Raw genomic sequence first — 21868 nt, 5'->3', positions numbered from 1 at the left:
GTCTTACTGATCAGAGGAAGCCTCACTCACTACCACCCTCCCCCACCCACACACTCCACCACCACCCCCACCACCACCCCCACCACCACCACCACACCCGCCAAACACTCATCACCAAACTAATTATCGCCTCTGTGTGTGAGCTGGGTGTGATCCATTTGGTGCTACCCAACTATCTGCTCCCCCTCCTCCCCCTGCCCCCACGTTTCCCCTCCAACCCCACACGACAACCCCACCCCCCTCATCCCCCTCCCCCCATACACAACAAGCGGCCAAATGGTTCCGTGATCGGGGAAAATGCCAGAACACTTTGCCGATGTAATTGCCAAGCACGTCGGTGGTCAGTGATGCCGTGGCCCTGAAGAGGGAAGTATTCTGTAATTGGGGCAACATTTGCGGGCGGCGGCCTTGCTTCACGTCTCCGCTCTGAAGAAGGTCCATTGCCCGAGCCGTCGCCTATGTCGCCGCACTCGCCGATGGCGCGGCGTTTCCAGCGGCCGTCGTGGAAAACGAGCGTGACAGGGCCAAGGGATGACTCCCAGCGCGGCGAACGCGGTGCACAGAAAGTAGGGTTGTGGGGGCGGACGGCAAAGCGGGGGGGGGGGGGGACGCTCGAGGAGTCGGCTTCACGGCAAATTCCACAGCCCGCAACGTCGCCCCCACCTCTCTCCACCTCACCCTGGTCTTTGAACCCCCCGCGGCTTAGGGCTTAGCCACGCTCGAGCAGCAAGGTGTGTGCAGCCGTACCTGCCCAGCCGGTGCCCACGGTCACGGCGGCGGCAAAGCCCCCTCCCCCCCCCCCCCCCGGCAGAAACCGCCGGTGAGGACTCAGCGGGCCGGGCCGACGGTCTTGTTGTCTCGCGCACGACACGTTCAACGTCCACGCCGCAGCTCTGAACTCCTCTCCCCGTGGAAATTCCCTCTTGCAACGTTCCCTCGGCTCAAATCAATGAATTGCGACTCTTACCGTTTAGACCTTTGCATGCGTGTTGAACTTCTTTCGGAACCATACGTAGCCAACTGTGCTGTTGGCCTCGTCCTAAAAAAAATAAAAAACGATCTATCGTAATTTAGGAAACGTTCCTGGTCCATAATGGAATGCACGTCAATAAAAAAAAACTTTCGAAGCCATTTGCGTTTCCTCAATCGGTATGCAGCGAAATGTCCATCCAGGGCTGCATCGTCCAGTGTCGAAGGAGAGTTCACAGAACTACTTCTGAGATCCCCTCATGACTAAAGCGTGGTGCTGCACTTTCCACACACTCAGTAGTCGATGTTTGTCACATGGCACTGAAATAAAAACGTTTTTTTTTAGTCCTCAGAGTTGGCGTTTAGCCAAATAAAGTAAAAAACCAAATTTCCCCACGCTAGTTTTGCATGTGTGCTCGTCCTTTGCGATGAGGCTGGGACCATGCCACTCCACCTTAAAGACGCGGCTTATTTACGGGGCGGCTGAAACCTTGCAACCCAGGATCTTGGCTGTGCTGGCTCGGGGTTTCTCTGATGCCGGAACCACTTTCATAAGCACTTTCATAATATAATCAAACATTTTCTAAAAACAACCGATTAAAGCTCGTTCCAAGGAAGGTGCCCGACGGGGGGGGTGGGGGGGGGAGCGCGTTTGCCCTCTCACCTGCCCGTGCCACGTCTCTATCTGCCGCCCCACTCGCCAGTCTGGACATTTTCACGGGCGGCCCCAGAGCTGCGAATTTTCAAATTCCACGCCTTGCCACACACCGTCTGATTTATGGCCCCCTCCCCCTCTCAACACGCGTGCCTGTCTGCAGCATTCTTGCGGCACGCCACAAATACCTCATTTTGGAAAACTTAATGCCACCTTGGAAGGTTCCGCTTAATTAGTGGCAGTGTATCGGCGGGACGGTGATCATTTTCAGATTAACCGAGCAACTGGGCCTGATCCATCGTCTCCTCCAAGCTTCACAGGTGCCCACCTGTTCTGTAGGGGGCGGGATTTGCGGGTGCCTCGCGCCGGGCTACGTGGGCAACCATGCAACATTGGTACCAACACCCAGGTCGCGTGTGTGGCCGTGCGCGTGCGTGGCTATTGTGGTAAGCGGTGGTGTAGCGGTTAGCGCCGCCCGGCGATCCGAATTCAAATCCCGCTCACGGCCAACACCGGTGATGATTATCTGAACCAGTCCATGGGCCCATCTCAACGCGGCCTCAAATGAGTACCTGTTGCGGTGTGTAAACATCAGCATTGGGGAGACAAAAGCGGCCGGGCGTGGTGTTGGCCACCTACCCCCTTGTGTGTCGTGCCAGCCGTCAAAGTTGCTCGCTAACATCACTTCCGCCAACAGTCTGTTCAAGGTTATGCGGGGGGGGGGGGGGGTGATCTTTTCCTTTCGTGTCTGTTGTGGGGAGCACGTGTGTTGTGGATAGCACACTACTCGACGAACCCCATGTTAGTGACCCGAGCTCGCAAACAGTGCCTGCCCCAACTTTCTGCGTAAGCTACATGGATGCATCTGTGTCATCGTCCCCACGTTTCACTTCAGCCGGATTTTGGGGGGGGGAATCATCTCAGTAGGAAAACTAAGCAAGGCACAGGGCCTCGGCCTTGTCAATAACATCTGCTGAAGCCGGCCTTTGCTCTGCGAGGAAGAGTGGTGCTGGCGTCTACTAAGTGGGCGGTCGTTCAGTCGATTTCGCTTGAATGACCTCGGGGAGAATATCGCCCGGCTCCGGCGGTGTGACCGCCCTCTCTTTTCAGGTGCCGCTTGTCGAACTTTCTCCCGCTTGTCAGCCTACGCCCCGTCAAGTACCCGGCCGGCACGTCCACATGGCCGGCCACACCCTGTCCCACCGGGCAGCCTCCCGAGAAGAGCAAGGGGGGGGTGGGGGGTGGGTTTATTCGTCACCCTCGTGGATGGTGGGGGAGGAATTATGGCCGTGTGTGTGCGTGAGAGCGGTGCTGCGTCAATACCATGGCGGCGGCGGTGGCTATAGCGGTGTGCTCGCCCGTTACCCCACGATCGTTAACACCTGTAGGAGAGTGAAGGGATCAACCCTCCATGTGCGCCGCCAGTCGGTAAGGTCAGCCGTGCATTTTTCGCTCCACGGATTTGGCCCCTTGGTGTTCTTCTTGGTGTTTGCTGCAGTTTTTGAATCCTGGGAAATGCCCTTTTGGCCCCAGATGTGAAACTGATTGATTTATTGACGTTCATCATCATCATCGACATCGTCAGCTACGATCACTCTACTGCTGCATGAAGGCCTCCGCAAGCCGTCAACAATTTCTCAATCCTGCAATGTATTAAGTCGCCGAGCAGTGACAAAGCAGAACTTCGCTGAGCAGGTTCGCTGCGGACTAAGTTATAGACAAGTCAGGTAACGCCATAATGCACACACTGCAATGGGCGTGGGTGGTTAATTAGCACAGATATTTGGAGGGTCGGATAAGCGACGTTATTCATTGTAGGATGTTTTCTGTAATAGATGTTCACTAATACCGTAATGGTATTGCTAGACCTTGACTTAAAGCTTTCGTGACTGCAAGAATTCATATTCTTTGGGTCTTTCGGTAAAGTCACGTAGATAGAACAATAATTGCTAGAGTTTCCACGTGCCCCAATTTGACCCAGACAGTCCAGGAATTGGCATCTTGTGTTCAGGTTGTGGCAGGGATTGATTCGCACCAAGAGATCTGGTTACCTGTCTTGTGGTTGAACATCATTACAGGAGGCTGCACGGTTTTTGACAATCGAGACCCTCGTGTCGACTGCGAGAAACGTATCGTCAGCATTCGGCCTGTGCTGTCAAATCTTGGCGTAGCCCTGGTTCTTAATCTCGCGCGGGGTTCACTCGCGAGTTCTCAAGTCTGTACCGGCGTTGCGCCCATGTGCTTGGTGTGGGTGGGGTGGCGGGGGGGGATCGTTGGCAGAGGACGAGCGAGCAAACCTGGAGCGCGCCAACCCGGAGCGAGCGAACGCCACACGCCCGCGTCTGGTCGTGCCCGCGGCACTGGCGCCTACCGCGGGCGTCTGCTTCTCGTCTTCTCGAGCCCCAGCGGCCCCGCACGCCCGGCCGCACGTTCCCACGTCCGTGCTCGCACGCGCGTCCGATACGCGCGGAGCTGCCCCCCTCTCCCCTCGGCTCTCCTCCCCGTGTGACCTCCGTGACCTCCCACTCCGCCCCCGCCCCCCACCGCGCTCCAACTCCACTCCTGCGCTCCCCAAGCCATCCCTCGTCTCATTCCCACAGCCCTGCATCCACCTCCAGCAGGGTTTGCATGCACAGTCACACGCGGGAGACAAAGATCCCACCCCTACTACGTACATTAGTCATAGTTATTGATACTCCGTGTGCAAAAGTTCTGTTCGCGAGCAGCCGATTCGGGCTGATAGGGCTCACGAGGGCGACGGTGTGGCCTGTGCCACGCTCGGTCGCCTTTGTCCCGCCCCGGTGGTGATGTTCTCACCGGGTGGCGTGGCTGTCGGGTGTGCGGGCGGTGCAGCTGCAATGGGGCCCACGGGCCGGAGGGGGCCCAGTTGCCGGGCCACGACAAAGAGGCGGGGGGGGCGGGAGAGGCTTCCCCCATTTAATTCCTTTGCGCTGGGGCTCATGCCAACCGCACAGCACGTTGGGTACTTATCGGGACTGAGTGGACCTCGGAGGGCCCCGGACAGATTCAGAAATGGCCCGGCCGTGATGTTGGCAGCAGTTGGGATTCGAACTCTGGTCCACCGGGGCAGTAGACGAGAGGAGGATTTGTGAGCAAACCGCTGCACCACCGCGCGTACGTGCGGGGAGCGGGGCGACACGCACGCACGCACCCGAAACGCGCGCGCACGCAGACACTTTGGCTTGGCGTCGTATTATTACGCGTGGTTACCTTCTAACGATGTTTGGGTGTTTTTTTTCCTCTCTCTCCCAAAACCCGCGACGGAACGTTGCCTCAATAGCGCGCAGGGCTTCGTTGGAGCGGCGGTGCGGCGCGCGGCGCTTTGATAGTTCAGTGCTTGCGGCATCACAGCCGCGCCATTTGCCCGGACGGCAAGGAAGCCGCCGTTGCGATTGGCGCTAATGAATTCCAGAGGCTCACGCCTGTTGCTCTAATCGCAGGTCTTGGCACACCTGATCTGACCGTTCTGAGATTAAGGGATCAAACCATTGGAAGGCGGAGGTGGTGTGTGTGTGTGTCTGTGCGTGTTGTGTGCGTGTGCATTAGATGTAGGTGTGTCCGTGTGTGTCTTTGTCTTTGGGGAGCGGTAGTGTAGCAGCTAGCGTGCTGCACTGCGAACCCGGCGACCCGAGTTAAATTCCCACTCGCAGCCAGTGACAATTATCTGAATCTGTTCTGGGCCTCCCCAAGGTCTACTCGGCCTCAAATTAGTACATAGTGTGTGAAATATCACCATTGGGGAGACAAAGGCGGCCGGGCGTGGTGTTGGCCACCCCACCCCCTCGTGAGCCGTGCCAGCCTTCATCCTTGCTCGCTTAACAGCACTTTCCCCGACAGTTTGTTCAGGCCTTACGAGGGGATCTTTGTCTTTGTGACGGTTGGACCATTTTTCAGACAGAGCGAGTGCGGTGTGCTTGCCGTGGTTGGCCGGGTCGGAGCGAGCCACAACAAGTCGTGCACAAAATCAGATAGCAGGATTACTCGTCGCCGTCGTCGCCATCATTGCCGTCATCGCCGCCGCCACCACCGCCGCCGTCCACAACCGCGTCACTGCAAACGTGGCCAATCCCATCGGATTTCGGAAGCAAAGCGTGCGAGGGTTGAGACCGCTCGGTGCTGGGGAAAGGCCCGGCTTTTGAGTCTCCAAGCCCGCTTTGTCGGGTGGGAGGGCCCTGTCACATGGGAAAGGTTTGACCGACTCCCAGTCGTGAGAGTTTGGCTTCACCTGCGAGGAGACCGGAGAAGCTGGAGGAAAAACCCGGAGCACGCGTACAAGGGGGCCCTCTGCACTGCCATCTCCTGGCTACTACACCCGTTCGGCCCCACGCCTACAACACCTGGCAAGCCCCGACGATGGGGGTGGATCGGCCAACCAAGCATTAATCGGGCTCAACCCCGGCATAGCTCTTGAAATCCGAAGAGATGGGGTAGCGGGGGCGCGTTCACGGTGATTTTACCCGTAGGCATGTTTAGGATTTGGCGTGTTTGGTGTGAGGCAATTCTGCGATGACAGTATTGCTTCACGCCTCCATTTGCCGCTCTCTTTAGCGAATGCCGGCGTCACAGTTAATGCCGCTGCTGTTGCTGCTGCCGCCGCCTCTGTAGCGACTGCATTCCATCGCCCTCCCCATGCCCACCCCGCTCCTCCCCCCGTCTCTCGTTCGCTGGCTAACACGCTCGCCCGCTCTGTCTACTCGCACCCAGCATCGTTCACGTTAACACTCTTCCCAAACCCCCCCCGCCCCCCCCCCGCAGAGCCTTTGTGGGCCGCGTGTGACGGTTGATTTGTGCGTTGGGCGGAAAGCAGAGTGGGAGGAAGGAGTGCAAGGAGGACTCCCAAGAGAGGATCAGCAGAGATTTCACCCCAGATTGGCAAAAGCTTTGTACTGAAACTGGCGCTGCATTCTTCTTGAGATTGGCACAACTTTTTTATCCGAGCTGATACTGATTCTGCCCAGGATTGCCATCGCGTTGGGATTGGCACTGATTTTTTTCTGACTTCATGGCCAACTTTTATCCAGAACTGCCACAAACTTTCGTCTACTCCAGAATTGGTGCAACTCTCGGCGTCCCGCCGATCACGTCTTCTCGGGAGCCGGCCCTCACCAAGGTCACGAAATAAACGCTCCTGTCCCCCCCCCCCTCCACCAGCCGCCCCCCTCTCTGGGTTGGGCAGCAGGAGCCGGCGTCGCATTATAGGGCCTCAGTCGCCACAGCGACGGTCCCACGGGGCCCCCACCGATTGGTCAAGCGAGGTTGAGGTGGTGGTCGTGGTGGTGGTGGCGGTGTAGTCTGGGAGAGATTTTGGGGCTGGCGCTAAGGGAGGGGAAGGGGGGGGGGCGGCAGTGGCGGCGGCGTGGAATGCTGGGGGGGGAAATCTTGTAAAAGTTGGGTTGGTCATTGTAATTACCCAAATTACTGCTGCCAAGCGCATAAATACGGTCTGTAGCTGAGCAGAGAAAGAAAACAAGCGGAGAGCAGGCGGAGAGAATGGGGCTGTGGGATGTGTTTTTGGGGGGGGGGGGTGGTTGGGGGTGCGGTTATAAGGATGGAGAGAGGGGCAGCTATGGGGGTAGGGCCCCATGTTTTTCCTTGGCGAGGTTAGCTGGGTTTTTTTTTTTGGTGAACGTTTTTGAGGGAGGCTGGGGGGCGGGGGAAATGAGTTTGTAAATAAAAGCGAGGGGGTGACGGCGGCGTACAGTGCGCGACCCCTCGTACTCCCACACGAAACTCCCGGGCACGAAACGCCCGTAAACAAACACGTTTTGTTATTCAACGGACTCTTTTATTTTATCATCTCCTAGATAAATGGATACGCGGACAACGGACAAACAAAACAACAAGAAAACGTCCGAGCGAAATGTGTGTTCGCTTGAAAGCCTGCGGTGCCGAGCGGCGAAAAGATTTAAATGGCAATTGTGAAATGCCCCCCCCCCCCCCCACCGTTCGTTCCGCTCGTGTGTGAGCATGGGGAGCGGTGGCGGAATTGAACTCCGGCGAACCAGAGTTCAATTCCCGCTCGCGGCCACGAATACCGGTGATGATCACCTGAACCGGCCCTGGACCTCCTCCCGTAGAGTTCGACTCAAATCAATATCTGCTGCAGTGTTGGGGGGGGGGTCTTTGTCTTTGTGTGTGTGTGTTGTCTCGAGGGTGGCCATGCTGGGAGGATTTACTTCCCTTGGGCCCTCTATCCCACACCACCCCTGGTTGGTTCGTACACAAAGGTCTCCCATGTAGCCTTCGGCAGACCGTTGTGGCAAGTGCTTTTAAGCAAGTATTTATGTAAGTCCGGCATGTGTGCAAGGAGGGGGGACGTGCGGTCAGCATCCACAACCACATTTGTCTCCCCGGTGACAAAGTTTTCCACACCCCTCACCCAGGTACTCGTTTAAGGCCGAGTCGACCTATGTGCGAGACTCGGGGCCGGTTGAGATAATCGCCACTGATGTTAGCCGTGGCTGGGATTCGACCTCGAACACTGGGTTCGTATGGCAGTGTCAAACTGCAGAGCCACCGTTGCCAATTCATGGATGGATTAAGGCCTCCCCCACACGGTGCAGTGTCTTGGAGGCTGTTTGACCATACTTCACCACGCTGGTCAGTATACAGGTTGGTGAATGGAGTGGGGGGGGGGGGGGGGTGAGGGCCCAGGACCGCTTCAGACGTTTACACACCGTTGGATGTTAAGCCGTGGCACGGGAATCCAACTCGGGACTTCAGCTTCAGAACGCAGTGGTCCCCTTGGTGCCAACAAGCACTGCAAAAGCACGGTTACATTTTAAGCGTGCGGTAATTTCTGCTGTCATCGTCAGCGATGTTTAGCGCGTGGACGCCCGGACCCCTAAGAGCCTTGGCAGCCCGTAGATTAGCGCCGGCATTTTTTGGCGTGTGTCTCGGGGAAGGCCTTAAGCTCCCGGTCATGTGCACACAGGTGTGGACACGCATGCATTTCGATATTTTTTTGTCACGCTCGGCACGCTCGCTCGCACGCGTACGCATGGACACACCCACGCCAGCGCGCCCAACAGACGAGGTTCCACCACGCGGTCTGCAGGGAGACTGGCCTGGGAAAGTGCCATCGGGAGAGCTCCGATGAAGGCCGGCACGGCACACGCCACTGGGTGGTATGGCCAGCAGCACGTCCGGGCCGCCGTTGTCTCCACCATCCCCCACCCTTCACCCCCCTCGCGCCAACATTCGCACACCGCTCGCCAACGTACTTGTTTGATTGAAACCGAGTTGACCGAGCGGTGGCCCAGTTTGTGTGGCCTCAGGGGGAAAGACAAACCTGGGTCGCTGGGTTCGTAGCGCCGCGCGTTAACCACTCTGCCGCCGCTCCTAATGCGCGCGCGTACTCACGGCAGGTGTGTACGCGCGCGCATTAAACCCGTCACCACTCGCACGCACACAAGCCCATACTAGCACGCATGCACCAGCACACACAGACCGGCACAAAGATTCCCCGTATAGCCTGTAATATAACATTGGCAAGTAAGTGGCGGTGACATCACCACGGCTTGTGCCAGGCGAGGAACACACCAAAAAAAGGTAAATCTCCCCTGTGTAGCTTACGTAGTCTATGAGGGCAAGCGCTTTTTGCAAGCACCTTAATTGAGGCTGTTGGTGTGGCCAGAACTGTGCCAGCACTGCACCGGCACTGTTTGTGCTCCCCTTGTGTCGATGTTTTACACACCGCACCAAGGTGCTCGTTTGAGGCTGAGTCGACCTAGGGGGAGGCCCAGGACCGGTTAAGTTAATCGTCACTGGCGTTGGCCGTGGTGCAGGAATCGAACTCGGGTCGCCGTGTTTGTGGCACAGCGCGGCCACCACGACACCCCCACCGCTCCCACCGCGCACACGTGCGTGCACACAGACGTACACACATACCTGTATACACAGCGCATGTGGACACGTACACAGGAGCGTCGCAAGCAGGCGAGAGAACAATCAAACCACAAGTCTACTTTGCAAGACAGAGCTGGGATGTAACGAATGTGCGTTCCAAGTAGAAGTTGCATGCTCAAGGAAATCAATACAGATCAGAGGAAAATTGTGGACGTACCTCAAATTAAATCAATAATGAGCGCCAAACAACGAGTGTGTGTACGCTGGCGTGGAGGACGTTTGTGTGTGTGCGCGTTGTGAAGTGTGTGTGTGGGCAGCGATAGCGTAGCGGTTAGCGCACTGCGCGACAAACCCGGCGACCCGAGTTCGATTCCCACTCACGGCAAACACCGGTGACGATTATCTGAACTGGTCCTGGGCCTCCCCTAGGTCGACGCAGCCTAAAAATGTATACCCGGTGCGGTGTATAAACATCGCCACTGGGGAGACAAAGGCGGTCGGGCTTGGTGCTGGCCACCCACCCCCTTGTGTGCCGTGCCGGCCTTCATAGGTGCTCGCCAACAACACTTGCCCCTACAGTCTGTTGAGGCTATACGGGGGATCTTTGTCTTTGTGTGGGAGCGTATCTGCATGAGTGAGTGTGTGTGGGAGTGCGCATTTGTGTGAGTGTGATTGTGGGAATGCATTTACATGATGTATGGGGGAGCAGTGGCATAGTGGTGAGCGCACAGCACTACGACCTCATGTCACCCGAGTTCTATTCCAGGCTACGGCTAACATCGGTGGCGAGTGACGTCTGCCTGGTGATGTATAATCTATCAACCTCAGCATCGCTTTGCGGAGGCTTTCATCCACAAGCGGTTTGACCAAGGACCGTCACTGTTTTGTTTACGAGTGATTATTTGTCATCGTTATTGTTGTCTGTAAATTATGGCCGACGTTATTTTTTTAAACCCCCTTAGAGATGTGTGTGTGTGTATAGACACACATATATCACTTGAATTTCGATGTGTTGGCGCTCTATTATCGCAATGGCAAGACGGCCGTGGCGAGTGACTACCCGTGGGCGTTGGTGACAGCAGAACATCATCATCACACAGTACCACGGGAGCCCCAGCGCATACCTCGCGTGTCAAGATCACTGCCACCATTCTTGAGCCATTCACAGCAGCTCTTCTGGCCGAAGCTCGGAACAGCCGAGATCCGTTGATTTTTTTTCGTTGAATTTTGTTAAGATTTTACTTTTTTTGGGGGTAGCCAAAAAACACCGTCGCAAACTCGAACCCCCCCCCCCCCAAACCCCCAAGCCATTCTCATAAATAACCGCTCTCGATTAACGAAACATTAATTCGTCTCTCTATCACAACTTCCGACATGCTGATCGTTGCCGGCCGCTTGACGTTTTTTGGCCCCTTCGGGGGGAGGGGGCCCTGCGCTCAGCACCTGTGTTTTGTCAAATAAATAACAGCACGCGCGTCCACGCGTGGCGACGTTGGGAGGGCCTGGGGAAAACTCGCTTAGGTTCGGGGGGGGGGGGGGGGTGGGAGTAGGGTGGGAGCAGGGTGGGTCTGGTGGGGGTGTTCGCGGTGTGCCTTACACACGGCGGGGCAGGAATTGCGCGTTTTGCAAGCGGGGTGCGGGGGGGGGGGCTGTGGGAAGCGAATGCCGCGGTGGGCGGGACTGCGTGTTTGTGTGCAGCGTTTGAACCCCGGCACCGGAGTAATGGATGTGGGGGGGGGGGGTCCCGGCTCCCTCGCTCGACGCGCGCTTGCACGAGCTGCGACGTACTATCGCGACGTCGCGTTCCGTCCTCCCGCTCGCGAGTCTTGCTTCTCCGGACGCCGCTCTCGCCCCTCTCCGCGAGGTGCGCGTGGCTTTTCCGCTTCCCCCCCCCTCCGCCCGCCCGCCCGCGGGAAAGTGCGTCCGTGGCTTCGAAACCATCGAGCGCGCGCCGCACGTAACGCGCCCGGTGCTTTTCGTGGTGGCCTCGCGCTGCGTAGGGCATGGCGTGAGGCCAGCGCTCTTGTGCAGCTCCGTGCCGGCCCATTGCCTCGAGCGTGGTTGGCACGGGCCCCTCGTGCATGCCCACGCCGCACGAGAGGGTCGTGTGGCCAAAGGCCCCCCCCCCCCCCCTCACGCCCGGCCGCCTTCGTCCCGCAGCGACGCCGCGCTGTTCCACATTGGCGTGGCGTGGTTGGCACGGGCCCCCCGGCAAATTTCCACAGCGCTTGAGGGCACCCCCTTCTCCCTCCCCCCCCACGCCCCCGTGGGCCTCGTGGGTCGCAGTGCAGTGGCACAGCCTTCACGCTCAAGAGCCGCACGCTGGTGAGCAGTGCCGACTCGTCGTGTCCTGTTTCAGCGCTGCGATCGTCTGCACGGCTGTAGCTGCCCCCAGTTCAGAGCAGGGCCCTGCGCATTACATAGAGAAGGGGGGGGGGCGGTGGGGGGGAAGCCCAGGCTTGCTAACCTGGCCGGGCTATCGCATTCTTGGCATAGGAGACGGAAGGTGGTGGATGTGGGGGGAGGGTGGGGGCCTAGGTGGGAGAGGGGGAGGCTGTGCCCGAGTGTAGCTGGGATCAATGCAACAGCATGACTGATTGTCTTTTTTGTTATTTGCTGCCTGGTGGAGTCCGCGTGTGTGTGTCACTGGAAGGTGGGGAGCGGTAGTGTAGTGATTAGCGCGCTGCGATAGGAACCTGGCGACCCGAGTTCGATTACCGTTCACGGCCAACGCCAGTGACAATGATCTGAACCGGTCCTGGGCCTCCGCAAGGTCGACTCGGCCTCAAATGAGTACCTGGTGCGGTGTGTAAAACATCGCCACTCGGGAGACAAAGGCGGCCGGGCGTGGTGTTGGCCTTCATAGGTGCTCGCTAACAGCACTTTGCCAAACGGTCTCTTCAAGCTACACGGGAGTTCCTTTGTGTCATTGGAAGTGGTAGTGTAGTAGCTAGCAACACTGCGTCAAGAGCCGAGTGGCCTCAAGTTGGATTCCCACGCAGGGCCAACATCTGTGGGGAATCCGAACCGGTCCCAGTCTCCACCCCTGGGTCCTTTCGCCAACAAATGGAGTACCTGGCGTGATGCGTGAACATCAGCAAACTCCGGGAGACAAAGGCGGTCGGGCACCATGCCGGCCTTCATAGGTGCTACTCGCTAACAACAATTGCCCCCCCCCCTCTACAACCTGTGAAGGCTCCACGGGACGGGGGGGGGGGGTCTTTTTCTCCGTGTGGGTTTGTGAGGACGGGGGGTGGGTGGATGTCTGGTGGCCAGCGCAGGGTGGCGGCAGCAGCGGCGGCTCGTGGCTGCCGCGTGCCGCACGGCGGTTCAGGTTGGGGGAAGCGCCCAGAAGCCCTCTCCACACTCTGTCAGCTCGCACGGTGGGTTTCCCAGGTGATGGGGACTGAGGGAGAGCGATTTGCCATCTGCGCTTTGCCCGAACCACCCCCACCCACCAAAGAAACCCGCCCACCTCTCAATACCACAAACCTCTGGCAGTGTGGCCGGAAGCCCCCGGGGCCCCCTCTGCCCACTGGAGGCCAAAGCGTTGTTCTCATCCCCCTCCCTCCCTACCTCCCTCCCCACTCTCTCCTCTTCCCCCGCCCCCCGCGCGCGCACGCAAGCATGTGATGCTCTTTTGCGAGCCCTGTTTATTGCGCACGCTACGCCAGTTAAATTAAAATCACCCTTAAATTGTTTCTGCAGCCCGGGCTCTCGGGTTCAGGATCCTTTTGGTGGTGTGGGCCTGGCGTACTTGGCTGCACTCTCTCGCGCTTTCTCTCTCTTTCTCTCTTCTTCCCCAAAAATAAATCCTCTGCCCCCAATAGTCATGTAAATGGAACGCGATCGGTTTAACGGACTGCTCGCGATTTATTTGGTTTCACCGGAGCGGCGTTGCGGGGGATGCCACGCTCGTGACTCCCTTGCCTGCACCACTGCCGGCGGGTTAGAAAGGGGGAGAGAAAGAGAGAGAGATCATCTCGAGCGGTTTTTTTGGCCTACTCTTCCATGCTCGCCAGGCATCTGGGAAGAGGTGGTTGTACCCACACTTTACCCCCCCCCCGACCCCATCCAGCACGTGCAGCCTGCCAATCGATTCCCGTGTACCCGCGGCGTTACTGCTCAAATGGACAGAGTCACGGGGCGAGGGCAAAGGATTGTAAGAAATTTGCCCCCATCATTTCCAACCCCGCCACGCCGGGAGACTGACCCCCTCCGCGTTGCGAACCACGACGCCGAGAAAAGCAATCCCCCATCAGTTTCGCCGCACATTGTTTGCACGTTAAATAAATAAAATGATAATGCGTGAACAATGTACGTGATAAACCATCGTTATTTGTCTCGCGTGGGCAAACACCGGGAGCCTCGGGTCGTATCTGCTCTAGTTAACACATTCATGGGCAAGTGAGCATTACATATTGTACGGTGCTTATTAAAACTGCTTAGGGCTTCAATTGGAATGTTGCTTCTTACCCCTTAAAATTAATTTCACTCACCAGTGAGTGACAAACACGGATGGTAAAATACTCAGAGACCCCCAAGACATGATCTGGAGTGTTCGTCACACCCAAAACTACATTTCAGACGGCGTATCATCAGCTGGACCGCTTCGTACGTATGTTGAACTTCTTTCGCACCGTACGTAGCCAACCGTGCTCATCGGAGGAGAGGGCTGTGTACGCGCGATATTATTCTTCTTCGTCCCCTGAAGCCGAGCGAGGGGCTCTGAGCGAGAGTGCTCACCTCCCCGTCTACAGCCCTGCAGAGTCAGTCGTGGAAATTCCACATTCCTATGGCGGAGGCGAGTCTGTTTGAACTCGCGATCTTCCGATGGCGAGGAGCCGCTCGCTTTGCCAGCGAGCAGCCCGGTCGCACTGTGGAGGTGTTGGGAAGAGGGAAGGAAGGGATGGGGGTGGAGGGTGGGGGGTGGGTGAAGTGGGAGGTGGGACACCCGCTTAGAAAATAAACGTCTGCAATCCAAACGGACGAGGAGCCCGCAGGCAGATCACTTCATCTTACAGAACACGCAGTTTAGTTTCGGCCTGACACCACCTCGTAAATTATGCCCCGTCCGCACCCCTCCCCCTCACCGCCCCCCACCCCCCTTCAATATATACACAAAAAATAACCCCCCGCACGCTCGTGAACTCCTTTTCTGGTTGGGAAAAATGCAGGGTTTTTTTTTCCCCGTGTGTCTTGCCCTATTTTAGATGACTCTGGTGTCAACTGTCATCACCGGTTGGTTCTTTGGCTGCGGGGGCGAGTGGGGGGGGAGGGGTGTTCACGGCTGCACCGCGCGGTCCTCCGGCGTATGTTGCGTTCGCTCCACAAGCTGGTGGGAACTTGTTTAGCACGTGGAGCGAAACGTCGGACGTTGTGCCGAACAGCACACGTTTCAACTCGGAAGACGCGCCAGAAAAGTTTTTAGTGAGTAGTTGAACAATTTTTTTTTTTAAATCACAGCGCCAACACACAAATGCTTTTGAGATGTGGCGATAAATACGGAGAGATACGCCTAGGCATCGTCGGAAAGAACACGGAGCAAATGGCTGGGCGTTGGTAATAACGCGTGTGAAGAGAATTCTACGACCGCACACTGAGACAGAAACTACGATTTATCGTCTGCAAATCTGGCAGTTGATGATGATGATGGTGGTGACATTATTGGTGATGCGTCCTGCGATACCCCCGGGGCATCTCGGCGCACCCTACATCTCACCTCGGCACATTTTCAAAGGGCACCCACAGTAGCAGCTGCCCCTGTGCAGCACAAGCTGACTTGGCATCTGGCCTGCCGAACAAAAATGGGCCCTTAGCCTGCCAGTAAGAGGGGGGGGGGGGGGGTGAGAGACGACATGCCCCTTGCTGGCGCCGCTTGCATGCGTCGCCGCGGTCGAGCGAGGCTCCCAACACGACGGTGGCCTCGCCTGCGAGGACATCCCGCGCTAAGACCGGGTGGGCGACGGACGGACGACCGTGATAAGTGACCGTGATGGAGATGCAGATCGCCGGGGCACGGCGAGGACTGGTGGAGGAAAGAAGGCGAAGAGGACGACGACGACGATCAAAACAACAACAACAACAACAACAAAAAAACGGGACCCCACTGTGGAAAAACAATAACATTCCTGCACCTCGCCAGCAGCCGTCAGTTTGCTCCTGGGTGATGAGTAACCACAGCCAACTCTGCCGCCCCCCCCCCACCTTAATGACCAAAGACTCTAATTGAACCTCGATGAGCTGCTGCTGCTGCCGAGTGGGGAGAGAGGGATTACTACGATTTGGGGGAGGGTGGGGGAAGCGGCCGAATTCGTCTTTATAATTTTTTTGTTGGTTGCGCGAGCACAGAGACGGCCTTTGTTTGACCCCCACAGCGACCAGCGTCTCCCGCTGCGCCTTGGCCGTGGGCCCCCTCGTGCAGCTGCAGGCGGCGCTGCGTTTGCACGTAGCCGGCGGATGGCCGGTGGGGATCCGGAACCGCGCTCCGTAGCTGGTTCCGTTCCGGCGCGGGACAGAGAACTCATTCCCATGGCGAGAGCCCCTCCCCCTTCGCAACCTCCTTCCCCAGCCGAGGATTGCCACCAGCGTGGGTGCCAACAAAAACAGGGGACGGATCGTGGGCATGAGAAGTGGAACATCACCGGGAGAGGCCCGAACCGCGCGTACACGTGTTTGTCTCGTGCGGTGTGTCGTTGTTGTTATTATTATTATTGTTAGGCAACTGACACAAAAGCAGGACGCTTGGCAAATATCGGTGGCGAGTAATATCAGAACTGGTCCTGAGCACCCCCCCACTCCCCGCCCGGGCCCTCCCATTCATAAAACCGTGCTGACTCACGCGGGGGAAGTGTCCTGGAGCCACGGCCAAGACTGTCGCGGCGTGGGGATAGCCGTCATCCGGCAGCGGATGAACGAAGCCTTTAACAAATCGACTTTAATTGTTTATCCAAGGTGTCGCTTGAAGATGAAGACGACGATGAAGACGATGACGAAGATGAAGACGACGAACATGAAGAAGACGACAGAGACGAAAGTATTCTCAATCGGTTCTCACCTTTGTTATGAAGGCTATCACGATTATTATGACATCCAGCCCGGGCCACGATCGTCGGCGTGGGGTCTGGGGACTGAGCGGCGGGGGGGTGGGCCTTTAACGCGCGCAACGAGCGCCACGTGGATCTGTGGGCCTTCGTTGCTGTTCCCGTGCCAACAGACATCGGCTCCCAACGTGAGACATCTGCCAAACCAGGGGCGTGGGAGGGCGGCGGTCAGGTTTGGCGGGGGGGCGGGGAAGCTCCGCGCAGGCGTCGTGAAAGACAAGAGGTGGAGTGAGAGGACCGCAAGCGTCGCGCACCACTGTGGAGGGAGAGAAGGAAACGGCTTTGCGTTTTGGTCGGAGCGTTCGGGCCGCGCGAGCCGTGGTGATACGGGCCGGAAGGAATGTTTGCGGGGACTGGTTTAGCGAGAAGCAGAGGCGCGCGGAGATAAGCGGCAGCCCAGCGCCGTTTGTTATGTTAAGCGAGATGCGGCGCGGCTGTTTGGGCAGCTCGGAGGAGCGGCGGGGAACAGCCCCCCCCAAACACCTCGCCCACTTCACACCACCTGGCCGCGCTGACCGGCCGTGTCAACTTCAACGGGGGGGGGGGGGGGGGTGGCCGTCGGGGAGTCCACGGTTTCCGATTCCTTGAGCGTCCGCTCCGCGAAACGTCGTTCTGTTGCGCGGCTCGTGGTTGTATAACGGCCGTGGTAATTGCAGCGACGTAAATTACTTTTCCTACAGATATTTTATTTTCAGTTTGCCCCAACGCCACACCCCCCCCCACCCACCCCCATCATCCCTCCTCTGCGGCGCTGCTCTGGCCGAATGTGCGCACGGCGCTTGCGCTCCATTTATTTTGTTGGCGGTTCGCTGTTAGGCGAGGAGGGCCCCCCCCCCCCCCCCCCCGAGGCTCGAACCGTCGACACTGTTCTCACGTCGCACATCTCAGCGGCCCGGTATACACAGCCCCCCCCCCCACCACCCCAACCTTCTGGTTCGCTGCCAAAAAGACCTATCGCCCCCCCCCCCGACCTCCCTCTCCATCTCAGCCACTCTGCCCAGGGCTCCTCAATCACTGTTAGTAAAATAAATAAATGCGAAACAACGTGACGAGAGAATAGAGAGAGAGAGCGAGCGTGCGGAGCGTGTGGGGCTGGTTCCCTGCCGCGGCCGCTTTGCAGATACGTCTCTGGGACATCTCGCGTTGCAGAGCTGCGTGGTCGGTGCGAGCTCGGACAGTGTTCACGTGGCCGTCGTGAGCCCAGATCGAACGGGGGAAGGTGGTCTCTTGTGTGTGTGGGGGGGAGAGGGGTTGGGGGTGATGGTGTGCGTGCGTGCACTGTGCCTCTGCATCGAGCAAAATTTAGTTTGTGCTATCAACGGGCACACTTTTAATCCACGAGAGAGAGGGGCAGCACTTTTGCCACCCACCCTGCCACCGAGAGAAATGTCCGACGCGCGAGCGTCTCGCCAGTGTCGGTTCTTCTTCATCGTCGTCTTGGAATTAAGTGCGGAACCAAGTTGGGTGTGACGGGAATTTTATTTGTGCAGTCATCGGTGACCCGGCTTCGCCATCCTTGAAAGAAACCCCATTGAACCAGGTTTAATCAAAATTGTCATTGATCCTGGAGAAATCCGATGAGCCATGAAGCTCTCTTTCACAGATGTCCTCATGTATGGATGTATGTTGCGCTTCTTTCGCGCCGCACATAGCCAACAATGCTAATCGCGGGCGTTTTGGAAAACCCGGATCGCAACCCCAGAAATCTCGGCGGCTGCGGCTCGGCATGTCTGACCTCTGAGGCACGAGGCGTTAATTTCAATTGAGGGCCGGAGGATCGCTTCGTGGCTGCCTGCAGTGAGTGACGAGTCGGGGGGGGGGGGGGCAGTGGAGTGGAAACCCGAGAGGGCGCGGAGAAGCCTCGGTAGGCCGGGCAGGAAATGAACGCGTGCCGTGACGGAGCGCCGAGTTAGGGCAGCCTGCCGCGGTGCGAGAGAGTAATGTGTTGCAGAGCACGTCCTGGGACGACGATCAAAAGTTCTCCGTTATCTCAATTTCGCGAGAACGTGACGTTTTGGCCCCGGTGTTCTCTGCGCGTCTATGTCGAGCGGCTTTTTTTTTGCGGTTTGGGTTTTTTTCCTAAGAGGGGCCACAGGAATACCGAGGGCCCACTCGCGGGAAGCCCCGAACGCCTCTGCCGGGCAATATCCATCGATGGCCGGCGGCGTGCAGCCGAACGAATTTAATTTCAAAATAACAGCGTGAAAAATATTGAGCGCGGAGGGGGGGGGATGATTGTGGTTTTTTTGGTTAATTATTGAACGAGGGCAATTTCCTTCCGAGGATCCGTGCGAGGGCTCGGTTCTCGACGCGCGCGCACCTGGGCCCTGGCGAAACGACTCCCGCTTCTACTGACCTTTTGTTGGGGCGACGTGTTTTTTTAAAACTGGAAGAGGTAGAAGTGAGGGGGTGGTGGTTGAGGGTGGTGGAGAAGTGGGGGGGGGGGGTCAAAAATCTAAATAAATGCTGTCCCCTTTGGCCCCGGCGATGGGGCGCGTGACTGAGTTTCGGCTATTCCCGTCCGCGACCGAGCAGCATGGCTGTGTCGGCAGCGCGACCGGCCCCCCGGTTTATCAGCCGCCGGGCCCGGAGAGTTTAGATAAAGGAGAGTGCGGTAGACGAGGAGTGTCTGTCTGCACAACACCAATAAAACCCATGCTGGCTGGCCACTGTTGCCATGTTTCATCAAAACAAAGCAATGGCAAAACCGCCCCCTTGTTTAACCTCCTCCTGGGCTTTTTCTTTGGCTTTGCCGAAATATTGTGTGGGGCATGAGGGCGCGCGTCCACCCTTCTTCCTAGATGTGTACTGTTCACCGTAAGAGAGTAGGTCACAAATACCTTCTAGAAGGGCTCTCGAGAGCAACTGCCTATCTTTGGAGGTTCTTGCACAAGTCGTGGCATCAATGGGCAATTGCATGGCTGCACTCTTTGTTTAGTGGCAGTGATGCGGGGGGGGGGGGGGGGGGGGTGATGGTTGAAAATTATGGTGATTGCATCGATGGTGATGGCACTGATTGTGATGATAATGCTTTTTGTGACTTGTTGATTGCTGGTATCAATGACGCGTCTGTGTCATATATCACAACTCTGGTTTAAACATGATCTTCTTGCTGTGTTTCCTGTCGCAACAGGAGGCACGGTGAGTGTGGATGACATAAAAGCACTGAATGAATAATGGATAAGTGCACAGTTTCAGTTCAGTTTATTTCGAAGTAGCCTGTGAGCTAAGAAGCCCTTAAGTCGGGTTTTATCAATAAAAAAACCTCGCATTGTGAGTTATGATCATCATTAGCCATGGTCAGTTCACCGCTGGATGAAGGCCGCCTCCCCACGCCGCTACCACAACCACCTCGTGCAATCTTGCGATGTAATGATCCACCAAGCCACTTGTAATTGTGCTGGTTGCATCACTCCATGTCCACTCCGACACGTTCCATGCCTTGGCTGCCACTCCGAAGTTCCTCTTTGATCATCGGCCATCTTCCACCCCACTCCCACAACTTTTAATTTCCTTAACAGTGTGGGGAATTATGTCATTTATCCTGCGTGCATTCTCTAATCCATCCCTTCCTCTACCTCTCCCGTCCCTAAATGCAATTCCAAGCACGCATCTCTGAACCGCTCCGTCAAGAGCAGTCGGCACGCACAGGTTATTTGTTATACATTAGCCTCCGTTGAAAAATCACCAACACGTGTCTCAAGAAACTTTCCTTTGCGAGCTTCCTGCCCCCCCCCGCCCCGAGATCATAAGAATTGGGAAGGGGACGATGATTGGCATGGAGCCGCCCGCCGTCGGAGTAACACGGAAACGTGTGTGGGAAGCGCGGCTGTCCACGAAGATCGATGGAGGACCATGTCGGTCTCGGCTAAGCCAGACGTTCTCCGGGGAACAACGCCGTCTTGTGCAGAATTCTGTGCGGCGAGAGAGGTGTGCGCAGTTTCTCGCCCACGAGTGCGTCTTGAACGCAATAACAAGCCTGACACTGCACAGGCTCCGTCACAGCATTCGGAGCAGAAAAAAAAGAAACGCGTTGTTCCCGCGGTGGTTCTCTCCGTTAGTGTGGTTCTGTCCGTTAGGGTGGTTCTGTCCGTTAGTGTGGTTCTGTCCGTTAGTGTGGTTCTGTCCGTTAGTGTGGTTCTGTCCGTTAGGGTGGTTCTGTCCGTTAGTGTGGTTCTGTCCGTTAGTGTGGTTCTGTCCGTTAGTGTGGTTCTGTCCGTTAGTGTGGTTCTGTCCGTTAGTGTGGTTCTGTCCGTTAGTGTGGTTCCGTCCGTTAGTGTGGTTCTGTCCGTGAGTGTGGTTCTGTCCGTTAGTGTAGTTCTCTCCGTTAGTGTGGTTCTGTCCGTTAGTGTGGTTCTGTCCGTTAGTGTGGTTCTGTCCGTTAGTGTGGTTCTGTCCGTTAGTGTGGTTCTGTCCGTTAGTGTGGTTCCGTCCGTTAGTGTGGTTCTGTCCGTGAGTGTGGTTCTGTCCGTTAGTGTGGTTCTGTCCGTTAGTGTGGTTCTCTCCGTTAGTGTGGTTCTGTCCGTTAGTGTGGTTCTGTCCGTTAGTGTGGTTCTGTCCGTTAGTGTGGTTCTCTCCGTTAGTGTGGTTCTCTCCGTTAGTGTGGTTCTGTCCGTTAGTGTGGTTCTGTCCGTTAGTGTGGTTCTGTCCGTTAGTGTGGTTCTGTCCGTTAGTGTGGTTCTGTCCGTTAGTGTGGTTCTGTCCGTTAGTGTGGTTCTGTCCGTTAGTGTGGTTCTGTCCGTTAGTGTGGTTCTGTCCGTGAGTGTGGTTCTGTCCGTGAGTGTGGTTCTGTCCGTTAGTGTGGTTCTGTCCGTTAGTGCGTTTCTCGTCAATCTTTTTTTCCCCTAACGCCGGCGTGCTCTCTTGTTCACCTCCCCCCCCCGCCCCCCATTGCCAGATTCAGTTGTCCCCAACGACCAAACCAAGGCCTGGAAGGCTCCGGACTCCACACACTTCCCCGACTATGCCACGTCGACCAGCGAAGGTGAAGCCCGACCCCACCAACCCCCCCCCCCCCCCCCCCCCATCGTTGTCCCGGCAGGACAGGGCGGCCATCTCGCGTCCTCGCCAATGCGGCCGTTACAGGCGCCACGAGGCCTGGCGATGGCTTAGAAGCTGGAGCCGTAATTGACGAGAAAACTCCGAACTAGTTCTGTGATGTCATCTTCCACAGGCCGTTCTCCAACACGTCCCAACGTGTCCCGCCGGAGAGACGTTCATCGCACAAGTCAAACCGGAATTCTTAAGAGTTTTAATTTGCTCAATTTAAGCG

The 21868-nt window shown here is 57.1% G+C and overlaps 1 protein-coding gene across 2 annotated transcripts in view; it reads left to right on the top strand.

Annotated features, from left to right (window-relative positions):
* ROR1 (receptor tyrosine kinase like orphan receptor 1) overlaps positions 1-21868 on the top strand; it is a 90606-nt gene that overhangs the window by 36703 nt on the left and 32035 nt on the right. Inside the window, exon 2 of one of the 2 annotated variants that reach the window (XM_076073939.1) lies at positions 21500-21580. In XM_076073939.1, coding sequence (XP_075930054.1) covers positions 21500-21580 — 81 coding nt within the window. Of the gene's footprint in view, positions 1-21493; positions 21581-21868 lie in introns of both variants that reach the window. The other variant, XM_032970949.2, reaches the window with a different exon arrangement.

Source organism: Petromyzon marinus, chromosome 44 (assembly GCF_048934315.1).
Source record: "Petromyzon marinus isolate PM22_M1 ecotype Great Lakes invasive population chromosome 44, UKy_Petmar_22M1.pri1.0, whole genome shotgun sequence".
NCBI classification, from domain to species: Eukaryota; Metazoa; Chordata; class Hyperoartia; order Petromyzontiformes; family Petromyzontidae; genus Petromyzon; species Petromyzon marinus.
This window is presented reverse-complemented; position numbering and strand designations above follow the sequence as displayed.